We start from the raw sequence: 12,246 nt of genomic DNA on the forward strand, positions 1-12,246 counted from the left end.
AGTGAGTGACAACATTTTTGGAAGGGAAGTTCCTTAAAGCTGATGCTTTTCACATCAAAGCATGGAAACAATCTTCTCCACCAAGTTCTTCAAAATGATTCCACCATCCAGGACTACTGGATGAATTCCCAGAACACTGTCACATAGCTCAGCACAAAAAAAAAACAACCACAAAACAAAACATAATACTCAAAAAAATAAGACTTAAGTCCAAACAAATGTCCTCGCACCTCCTTCCTCACATGGACTTTTTCAGTAGGATGTAAAATTTGTTGTATTTCACTTGATCAAAAAGAAACACACACAAATAACAGACAGAAATGCTGGGCAAGCCAGTGTAGGGGTTAAGCCCACTTCTTCAAAAGCTTAAGGCCTAATTATGCTCAAATGGCATCCAACTCTTTTAATTGCATTTCAGTGAGGCACCTTCTGATGTCTGATATTATCCAGTAAAGTTCTCTGATACAGTCCTTCACCAAGCAGTGAAGGTAAGTTTCACACGTCTTCACAGCCATCCTTCCCTACCATCATTTACCGAATGCCGGGCCACAGAGGGTATTTGACTTCCATGGGTTAATGTTCAAAAGGTTCACAGGAGACATTTATCAAAGAAAATCACATGGAGAAAGATTTTGGATAGGGGGACAGACACTTCCCCAAGGCAATCTTAAGCAGGGTCTTGCAGTGTCAGATTCCTCTTCTGCAGACTCATTACAGTAAGAATTCCGTATTTTTTCTACAGCTCACCAAATAGGAATGGGCAATTTCTACAAGGCCCCATTTAAAACACATCTGCTTGATGCTAATTCCAGGTCTACAACTACATTTTGAGGCTTACTAGCTGGTTAAAAATACATGTTTCCCTTACTCCAGAAATACCAACTACAGCACTCTTTAACATGACATGTTAAGAAAAACCCGTAAATATTTTGTTCGAAATATATTTCAGATATGGAAAGTCATGACAAAAACATCTCTTTCTGCACTTTGGCTAGCTGATCTCCACTCTGTCTGGGATAAATAATAGCTATGTGTAATAACAGAAAGAGGAGCTCCAGTAGCTGGTTCAAGTTCACCGGTTCCACAATTGCAACCACGTAACCCTCTTAAAACATTTCTCTTCAGAGTGTTTCAGCAGCTAATTTCTGAGGAGAAAAAATGAGCACAGGTCTCCTGCTGTTTGACTAAAATTATTATAATTTAAGAAGTCAAGACCCGAACAGCTGCAGATGGGGTCTGAAAGCCACTACTACAATAACAGGCCTGTGCTTCGAGGAGGCAATAGTGGAGAGCAGAACGTATGAATCAGCTGGAAATCACAAACCCTTTTTTAAAGAGAACTGGATTAGAAGCTGGGAAAAGAAAGACACAGCAAACCCAGGCTAGATCCTACCAACCCGCAAAACATTCAAGGCAGCAAGGACAGGCAGTGAAGACAACTTCCGCTCTCACATGCCCCGCATCTGAGACTGACTCTGTGCCTATGCAAACATCCAGCTTAATATAGGTCAAACCTAAGGTTGTCTATCTTAAAAGCAAAATAATAGACCAAAACAGGCAAAAGACACATTAGCACTAAGGGAACTGTGCCAGGGCCAGCATGTGTGCATATGTGTGTGTACAGAGACAGCCCTAAACAAATCAGCCACTGTATCACTGCAAGACTTTGTCTTCCCCTGGGTTCAGTCCCTCACACTACAGTGTGACACCACCTTTCCCAGAGACCAGGGCAAAGGAATTACACTGCAAAGCAGGACTTGGTCAATGCATCAAACACCTGGCCATATGGCAGGAGATGCACTCTTTTACCATTTGGGAGACCTTCAGCAAGTCAATGTATCTTTGTGTACCGATACCCCATTTGGAAAAACAGAAATGCCACAAAGGCTGCTGTGAGGCTTCATTCATTAAATGCTTGGAAAGTATTTTAAGAAGCTCAAAACAAGGATACGACATGGCTCAACAGAGTGGGAAATACATGCAGTGTCACTAACTTTACTTTCAATAATGATGTTATTCTGAAAGAGAAAAAAAAATCTCATTCAACAGAAACGCACTAGAGAGAGGAAGATGTCTGCAGTTATAAAATCCATAATTCTGAAAAAGACATCCAAAAAATGTGTTTCCTGCTGCACACTTTGGCACCTTTCTCTTGTCTCCTTCTGATCCATCTCTCCCCACCACTAAAAAGAATTCCTATGAATTGTGGTATAGCAGGTCTTTAAGTAAAAAAAAAGAGTAAGCTCAAAAAATTTGGTTTTCTATCCCATACAGTATACTTCATGTGATAAACAGCTGTCAAACTGAATTACATTGAGTAACAAGGTACTAACCAACATGTGAAATCATACCATGTCCTTATTGGGTACATGTAATTTTTAGCTGAACTGAGCAAAGAAAACACGGATTTACAGAGAAAATTAACTTAAAAAAATAAAAATCAAATGAACAATGCCATCACAATTCTCAAGTACAGCCCTGCCCTTTTATCAGTGTTGCATGAAGAAGTCTCACATCCATGGAGGCAAAAGGGACACATTTACTGTATATCCCAGTGTTACAAGTTCAGTATCAAGGCACAGATGTCCTTTTTGGCTTTGACAAAGAATTGCTGAACTGCTGAAAAGTGCCTTTGAACAAGACAGGGATGAAGATGCAGTGCAGACTGTGCAGCACGTACAGTCAGTGGAGACCGGTTTCTAGAGAATATTATGCTTGAAGGTAACTTTGAAAGAATGTCAAAGAATTCAATCTCAGCAACATACATAAATTTCATCAGACTGACTCAGAAAGGCCCAAAACACGGAAGATAATGTTATATCAACTAGGGAGTCAAAAACCATATGCATATCACCAGTAAGAGTGAAGCGCTAGTACCTGTGCTTGTCATACTACTGTCTAGACATCACAACATCTAAAAAATGCCTTTATACCTGAAGCATCATACTACACACCAACAGGTAGAAAAGATTTTAATTCATTAACTTATCAGACAGACAGGCTTTTGCTGAGCATCATCTCCTGCAGTCTTAAGGACACTCAGTTTGAGCAGTTCAGTTTTTTATTCTTGGAATATGCCCCACTAGAGAAAGAGTATTCTGACCACCAAAAAAACCAACGTATTAAAAAAACAAATTAAGAAAGCAATACATGTACAAGACTACCCAGGGGAAAGAGAGAAAAAAACCTCCTTGTTCTTAAATATAAAAGTATAAACTTTGTCAAGGCTAGAAGTCAGGACACTGAGGGATGGACTGAAGAAGGGACTTGGACGTAAAAGGAAAGGACTGTGGATCAGCTGAAATAAGTTCTACTACTTCCACCATGATATCTACTTGCTGTTTTTCCTGGCACAAATCACTGAGCTTTCCTACTTCAGTAAATCTTGCTTACCTGCTTCATAAACCATTGTGAATTTTATGTGGTAAGAGAAGAAACCCACAATCTCAGACAAAAAGCACTAAACAGCCAATAAATTGCTTTGTTGAAGTATTTCCTTCCCTTATCTAGTTAAAAGCTTCCTAAGAAATAATGTCATATGGAAGTATTTGTTACAAATAAGCATTTCACATGAATGAATCACGGGTTTTTTTCTATACTGTCTTTAAAACTCATCCACATTTCTCTCAAGAGCCTTAACGATGCTCATACAGTAAGCGTTCTCTTTCTTCCCAGCAACTGCTGGCTGTCAGTCTTTCAATATTCTGTGAACTATTGCAAATTTTGTAAAAAACTTATTTCTTTTAAGCATTTTGAGTCCTCCTGGTGCTTCAAAACCAAAAGGCCATTTGATTCACCTACAATTCACTAAGACACTGTGGGAAAGCAGGAATCTGGGGAGGCAACAGAAGGAAAACTAAGGGGAGGCCAGGCTCGCTTTGCAACTTGCGCAATAGGAGAATAAGATACATCCTCAAAATAAAAGCAGTAGCCATCTCCGAAGTGCTTGGGAACTGAACAGCACAAACCGCAACATCTCCGTCCAGATAATGACAATGGAGAATACTTTGCATGCAACCCACGCACTCAACAGCATGTTACTATGTAGGAGAAGGTTTGGATTATTTATAGCTAACACATAATTGCATGCCAGACCTTTGGTGACTCAAATCCTTCACGAGCACTGTTCCATACTCTGTGCCCAGCACCACAGATCTTACATAGCTTACATTATTTAGCTAGCAATCCAGTTGAGTTTTTCACACGTAAACTGGATTATTCTTCCATATCAAGCTGACAGCCCACACAGGCTAGATACTAGTTCTGGCAAAAATTATTTTTTTAAAAGGTGCTTATTCTAGTTTGAAGTAAAAATGGAATTGAAACTGCATGCAAATGTTTCGGATGTCTTCATATTGCTCTACCTCAGTGTATGCTTATATTCTATTGTCAGGGGCTTTTAAAAAACAAAGTATACAAAAAGAATAAAAGTTGCCAGAATGAGTGAGTTAGGGAGAATACATGGTAGGTTTCAAATGGTTATGACTACTGTTAGCTGTGGTCACCCAAAATATTTGCACAGATTCCAAAAAAAAAAAACCCCAACAAAACCCCCTTAAGATAGCTATTTAGTGATTTGATTTTTCCGTCAGACACAGACTCTCTTACCAGTTTAGCGAGCTAATGTTAAATTATCTGGTTTGTGCTTAAAGAAAGAAGTAATACAGACATAATTAGTGGGCTGACAGGCAGCTCTAATCAAAGTCTCAGTGGTACCAAGCCCTGGAGCTACTGATCTTGAAAGACTCATGCAGACCATGTCCAAATCCTGTAATTGTCCAGTGTACAACTCCATGGTCAGCATCTGTGGGATGCTGAAACTGACTGGACTACTATTAACCCTAGCTACAATTAGAGACTATCAATGCCGCACAAACAAAAAATGGAGTTCAGCTACCCCCGCTCTCCTTCCCCCCACATCCTCACAAATTGCATTACCGTACCTGACATTCCACATTGCAGTAAAAGGCCTGTTTACATCTTCCACACTTGGACAATCCTTCTTTCCTTAAAAAGAAAACAGAAGTTATTCTATTCTATAAATCTGAATGACATACAAATGTATCCTGTATCACTTTTTGCACAGTATTTTGCATTTCACAATGAAAACTGTATTTTCTTCAGAACACTACAACTACAGCTTGAACCCCATCTTCCGATGGCAGACGCTATTTTTATTTGCTTAGAGTTTCAAAAGCAAGTTTTTCCTAACAACTGTTATTATGCAAAAGCACTGTGTTGTCCCGATAAATTGCTGGGTTTGGAAACATGTTATTCTATGCTGTTTGACAGACAGCGTCATATTTTGCCACTATATGATGCATACTGATAGCTAACTTTTCCTTGCTTTCCAAACTTCCCAATTGCTCTGTGTACTTCCTCACTGATACTAACCCTTTGTTCCTGCTCTGCCAGTTCCATTGCTTCTCTGTCTGGTTACAGAAAGCATGACCATTGTTTCGTGAGTAACCACCTCCCAACACTAAGAAAACATGTTGCATTATTAAATACACTGTTTGATTTCCTGTCACCACATAGCCTCTTACTGTCCCGCTAATGTCTGCTCCAATATCTGTGTATTCTAAGGTGACCTAAGGCTTGTGCTCTCCTTTTTTCATATTTGTATATATCCCAACGCAGGGAACTGCCAAAAGGAAGGTCCTTTCCTGCTTCAAGGTGCGTGTGTTGCAGCAGATCCCATCAAAAATAGAGCATGTGTTACCCAACACATGACATTTTGGTGTGACAGCAATAGGGATCTCTCAGTATTGAACACTTTAAAATGTCTACACACCCTCCCCAGTACAAGTGGCAAAAGAATTGTCTTGAACTCAGGTAAGTTTATTGGAGTAAAACAAGGGTGAGTGTCCTCATACAACATGATACTGTACAACACTTCAGAGGTCACTGGCATTCGGAGTCCATGAAGCATAGCGAGTCTTGACATCCTCCGATTGTTCTTGCAAAGTAGAAGGTGCAAAGTGAGTGAGTCAGGCTAACATCATGACTCTGCTTGCTGACAGTATGTACCTCAAGCACAGCTGCATATTTAAAGTAACAAATACTATCAGATGCAAATACAATGTTCTAGTCTCATTCTGCCCATTTTACTAGAACAGTTTTATGACCACTTAGCAAAGTTTCTCTTCCCAAGACTAGTGCTGAGCCCACAACCGTCCTCTTAACACTCTTTGCAAGTTCAACAAGCACAGTTCAGAATCTAGTATGTGCTAGTTCGGTGCTAGTGCAACGGGGCACAGACACAAAACACATTTCTGAGCACTGGCAGATCAAGTTACATCACCGAGATATCTTTCCTCTTAGTGGAACCTCATCACTCTGGTGTGAAATAGGTTTCAAACTACCCCACTGTAACTGCTATGGTACTGCATTCAGTATATTCCTTGATCACTGCGCTCCTGCAGAGCTCCAGGGGAGAAGCTTGCATGGAGAACAAGCAGCATTTAAATCGGCTGCTCCTGGAGACGATCTTTAAAAGCTATTCCATGAGATAACTATTATCTCTACAATATTACTTCATATCAATGGAGCATGGAAAGTATTCCTTGGTCCTTTTACAGAGAGAAATCTTCTGGATGTGACAAACAAAACCAGCCAGTTTCTGTGGCACAAGGGAATTTGTGGTTAGGCACAAGATAAAAAAAAAAAAACCCAACAAAAGAAAGAGCAGAGGAAAATCACCTCAGTTCTACAGTTCTTCAAATTAATGTGACTCTCTTCACTGACTTCACTAGGAACTATATTAGGTGCTCATATACAAAGAGAGGGGTGAATAAAATGAGTAAGTCATATAAGTAGATAATGTAATAAGGAAAGAAAAAGGACAACATCAAGAGAAAAGAGAAGAAAATGAAAAATGTGAGCTAAGATGACAGGACATGAGATGAAAAGACCTACTAGAGTGTAATAATTCTATTCTTCAGTCTGCCTCTCAGTCTACATATGCAAGCAATACTTATGTATTGATAAAAATAGAAAAAGTACGACAACAGCAAAAGTTTTCCTTTACTGAGGCAAACACTAACATTCGCTCTGAGTTATAACCAGGTAAGCACTGCGATTCTTCAGCAAGCTGCCAGAAGTCAGGAAAGTACTATACCTTTTAAAAAACGTGGTGTGGTGTGACATGCCACAGTGTCACATCCGTGCCTAATTTTCTAACGATAACCCTAAACTGCATTTTTTTTTTTTTTTGCTGCAGCAGCTGACATTGAGAGGTTTATGGCAACCACTGGAACACCGCAGCAGGTCAAACCGCCCCTCCACACAGGCGAGGAGGGCTGCTGCTGAGCCCCCAGAAAACTCGAGCACCCCGCAGCCTGCCAGAGCCAGGAGCCACGAAACGTGCAGCAGCAGGCCTGCCGTCAGCGCACGCGGCACTCGAGTTTAAATGCTCACAGCCACACGGTAACAAACCTCTCGCGCTGCCTGTGCTTTGCCCTAGTAAAAGTAATTTGCCAGAAGACTAACGTTTCAGACAGAGAAGCAGAAATACACAGGTATTTCATATCCGATATTTCATTACAGATATATATATCTATTCCATTCATATATACTCCATTCGCACCATGGAAATGCAAAGCGTGGATTAGGCAATTGCAGACCCTTTTTCCCTTGTCAAAACTTCATCAAAATCAGCGAGTATTACGTTACTACAAAACTAGATGGATCGATGAAACTTCCCGTGAGAGCAAGGTTACACACGTGTCTTCGTAACTGCCAGAGCATGTGAAGAGCAAAACTTTTTTTTTTTTTTTCCTTTTTCCTGAACTGTTAAGCAAGGAAAACCAGTTTTGAGCTAAAAGTTTCGTCACAGCACTGCCGCCAGAGAACCACGAGCCGAGGAGGAGGAAAGTTTTGCAGAGAAAGGCCCCCGGAGCCGCCCTGCCAAACCCTCTGCGGGGCACCGCTGCCAGGATCAGCATCCGGGGGGCCGAGCAGAGGGCCCGCTCGCGGAGCGGCGGCCTGCACGCCCCTGACTGACACGGCCACGGCCGGGGGACGCGGGCGGGCCGACCCGCCGCTGGCTTGGGGCGGGCCGCCGCCGGCCGAACCGCGAGAAGCCGCCCCGGGGCAGGCCCCGCCGCCGCCCGCCGAGCCGCCGCCGCCCCCCGGGCCCGCCCCAGGCCTCCCCTCCGGCCCTACCTGGCGAAGCAGCCGTCGCAGTGGCTGCCGCGCTCGCTGACGGTCAGCACGGCGGTGTAGGCCGGGCAGCTGAAGAGCAGCTCCCCCACGGCGTAGCGCCGCCGCGCCCGCAGCCCCCGGCCCTTGCCGGCGCTGACGAACCTCTCCAGGCCGACCGGCTGCGGCGCGGCCTCCGAGCGCATCCCGCCGGCGGGGAAGGGAAGGGGCGCCGGGGCAGGCCTCCGCCGGGCTCCCCTCCCGGCTCGCGTACGCCGGCGGCGGGCGCCCGGGGAGGCCGCGGCCGGGGCCCGCCGGGTCCTAGCGCGCTGCGGGACACCGGAGGGCCGCTGCCGCCTGCCCCTGTCCGCCGTGCGGTGCGGGGAGCGCCTCCTCCGGGCGGCGGGGGATTAGCCGGCGGTGAGCGGGGAGGGCAGCCGGCGGCTGCGCACCCGGGAAGTCGTCTTCCCGCTGCGGGCGCGGCCCCGCCGAGCCTGGCTGGAAGGGGCCGGGGCGGCTTCGGCCCGCTGGGCCCCGAAACCCTGGTGCCAGGAGAGCCGCCCGGCCGACGGACCCCTCAGCTCGCCCGCCGTGGGCTGGCATCAGGGAGGGGGCTGCCCACGCATACCTCCACTCGCAGACGAGGCGGAAGCTTCCTCAAGACCCGGCCTCGACCCAGATCTCCAGCAGCGAGCACCCCAGGGAAAGGCTCACCCCACCAGCCTCACAGCCCCTATCCAGAGTAACAGCAAGGCCTCCGGAGACAAAGCACTTCAGTCATGAGCAGTTTTGCTGTTCAGGCCACAGGGGCCTCCAGGTGTCATGGCCTGCTTGATAACTAGGGCAGGACTCAGCTCACCCAAGTCCTGTGCCATTCAGGTTTCCCCACCGCCCGTCCTGGTTTATGTCACCCACCGTAGGGCTGTGATGGCAGAGGGACCCACACATGACCCATTTCTCCAGTGCGGTGAGGAAGCAAGGCCACTGAAGATGGTGGGGTGGGCCTCTGGATGTGGCTGGCCCACACCTGCTGCAGCTGGGCCAGCTTGAGAGTCAGGCCAGGGCCTTGGCCAGCCCAGCGCTGTCGTGCGTGGCTTGTGGATGCCAGATTTAGGTTACAGCTCAGAGGCTGGAAAGCTGACCATCCTCTCCTAGTATTTTAGGATAATATCCTGCAGTCTGAGCCAAAAAAAATCTCATGGAATTAATGAAAAATTGTCATAAGGGATGGGCTTCTCTTTATAATAAATCAGTCAATCGGCAAAGAAACAGACAAGAAGAAGCCTGAATATGACAGCAACAGCCGTGTTGTAAATACACCAAAACCTCCAACAGCAAGAAAATACTGAATTTATGCAAAGTAAGAATTCCTATCTTAGAACTACTAAGAATAAATCTATTACTGAAATCCAAATGCAACCCAAGGGAAACCAATAAAGCTGTCTGTACTAAGAAAAGTGCTACAGCTTTGTGCCCAAGTATTTAGCATAGAATTATCAGTTGTACAACACCCTGATACAGCACTAAAAGAATATTCCTTTCAGAAATACGAGTAAAGCATTGAAGTGAATGAAAATATTTTTGGTCCCACTTGTAGTTCACGAGCAGTGTAGATTGATGTAAGCATCCAAAGGCTGTAATCTCTGCTATGAGTATCTGTGTATTTAGTTTTGTGTTAAATTATTTGTACAATAAATCATTGCTAAGCTCCTTTTTGACTAAACACACCGGTTGAAACTTGAGGCTCAAAATTTCCACAAGAAGTAAATCAGTAAAGTGGAAAGAAAAGAAGTATGTTGAAGAAGCAAACTTGAAATAAGAAATGAGCTTGCAAAAGTGCTTTGAGAATGTCACTAAATAAAAATAAAATAAAAATTGATCCAGTAGGATCAAGATGAAAGGACTAGATTTTAATCTTATTAACAGTGCAGTATGCAACAGAGCTATTCATTTTGCTAAAGCTACTCTTGTGTCGCTGAGCTGAGAATCTAGTCCTAAATTAAAACAGCAGCAGTAGTCTATAGCTATTCAATATTAATATTCCAACCCAGTCTGCTTCTCTGGATAATTTCAACTAAGTAGAAATAGAAACATTAAAATAACAGTAGAGACAATAAGCATGCAAAATTCAATTTGTAAAAAATGTAACACATCCCATACTGCCTCATTGCAGACACAGGGTGACAGCCAAAACGGGTGAAAAGCAACGCTGGGGCGCAAGGCACTTTCCCCAGCATTATGGATGTCCGTCAGGCTGGGCACTGCTGGTCCTCCTCTACTGTCAGCACCTGAACGAGCCACGTCAGAGCTAACTCAGCACGCCACCTGAGCTGCAGCGTAGGTATGTCTGCATCTGCCCTAACCTTATCCCATTTTCAGCTGTGAAGCACCTCCCCAGCTGCGTAAGCTCAACTGTTTGTGGGGCCACCCCGAGAATCAGAATTTGGAAGTACTCTAGTGTCAGGGAAATGATGCAACCCCCCAAACCCCAGCCTCCCCCTGTTTTGAAGCTGGCTGCCTCACCCACCGGGGCACGTTCGCGCAGGGGCTGAGCTGGACAAACAAAGCCCTGTGCTGGAAACAGGTCCATCGACAGCCCCAGGCACGGCCAGGGGGTGAACCAGGTCCAGAGGCCCTGTCTGGGGCAGCAGGAGATAAGGTGCGGAGGTTGTGGGTGGGGGTCCCCAGGGAGGCTGGCCAGGGAAATGAAGGCCTATTTGTGCCCTCAGGGCCCTAACAATAAACTATTCCATATAACTAACGTATTTTATATCCAGTTGCATATCTTTAACGTCTTTGACGTTCTCATCCATCGTAACATGATGAAACTAATGGAGCCGCTGCAAAAATAATGTATCTTTCTGGACCGGCATTTTTTGCATTAGTTAAAACATCGCTTTTTTACAAGGAAAGAGTGAGCAATAAAAATAGGTTCTGTCATTGAAAAATATGCTATCACCCTCTACCACTGAGCTAAATGTTAATCATGACCCACTGTAGATCTATGGACAGCAGGGATGGAATTAGTGTATCCAGTTAGAATAATAAAAGCAGTATCTAATTGACTAACGGAGTACCACATCTTGCGTGCGAGGACTGCCATTTACTCTGTATCCCAGTTCAGTGTAGATCATGGATGTCTAGCTCAAAGGTCTGGACTCTTAATTACAGGCATTTCTACAAATAAGTATATTTAAAAATAGTAATCGATAATGTATTCACTTTATGAATGAATTAGCATTAACTGGGAAACTGCCCCTATGTTCAATCCAGTTTGATTAATTGATGGGTCAATTATAGATAGACAGTCACAGCTCCTAAAACCATCTACTCTGACTTCTTATACTGCACAAGCTATTGAATTCCTTGAACTAATTCCTGCTCAAAGCAGAGCAAAACTTTTAGGAAACAGCCAGCCTTGATTTTAAAATGTCCTTAATAAGTGGTTTTACCAAAAAAACTACTAAACACATATGCTTTATTTCTACCCTTAATATGCCCAGTTGTCTTTTCAGCTACTGGATCTTGTTATAAGATTATAAACTATCTTGAAAAGTTCTCAGCTTTTTTCTCTCTGCATTAGTACTTGTAGACATTGGTAAAATGAAATGATTCAGCATTTGCTTCTGAAACCTGAAAACATAGCATTATATACTCCAGTAGTGAAATCCTGGTCACACTGAAGTCAATGACAAATTCCTATGTTCTTTAATGAAGTCAGGATTTAATTTCCGTTTCAAGTAACTTTGCGTCCAAATAAAAGAGGTCTAACAACTCATACACGTTATCAGATCACTTCTAAATGATACCTTGTGCTGGGTCATAGGTTTCTTGTGTAGGTTCACTGACAAGAAGCTTGTGAGGAGGTTTCTTTTGGGGGGGAACCAGCTGGGATGATGGCAAACGTTATCACACTCCTGTTCCACATTATCACCCTTGTTGAACAGCTGACAATTTGATTATGCCTCAGGTAATGAGGAAAAATTTGAATTTCAGTAGCTCTTTTTTTTAATAAACAGTCATTTAGTTTTAAAAACAAAAATAATAATTTACTAAATAGGCTTTATTCCACCCTGAAAAACATTGCTTTCCAAGAGATAATGC

The 12,246-nt window shown here is 43.8% G+C and overlaps 1 protein-coding gene across 3 annotated transcripts in view; it reads right to left on the reverse strand.

The window, feature by feature from the left end:
- SMYD2 (SET and MYND domain containing 2) overlaps positions 1-8,819 on the reverse strand; it is a 31,353-nt gene extending 22,534 nt beyond the window's left edge. Inside the window, exons 1-2 of one of the 3 annotated variants that reach the window (XM_050894941.1) lie at positions 8,771-8,819; positions 4,944-5,007 (exon numbers count right to left, since the gene is read on the reverse strand). Coding sequence is in view for 1 of the 3 variants with exons in the window: in XM_050894940.1 (XP_050750897.1) it covers positions 4,944-5,007; positions 8,167-8,348 (246 nt within the window). In the remaining 2 variants the exon portion in view is untranslated. Of the gene's footprint in view, positions 1-4,943; positions 5,008-8,166; positions 8,351-8,770 lie in introns of those variants that run through there. The other 2 variants (XM_050894940.1, XM_050894942.1) reach the window with 2 other exon arrangements.
- Between the last annotated feature and the right edge of the window lie 3,427 nt (positions 8,820-12,246).

Source organism: Gymnogyps californianus, chromosome 3, assembly GCF_018139145.2.
Source record: "Gymnogyps californianus isolate 813 chromosome 3, ASM1813914v2, whole genome shotgun sequence".
In the NCBI taxonomy this organism is placed as follows: Eukaryota; Metazoa; Chordata; class Aves; order Accipitriformes; family Cathartidae; genus Gymnogyps; species Gymnogyps californianus.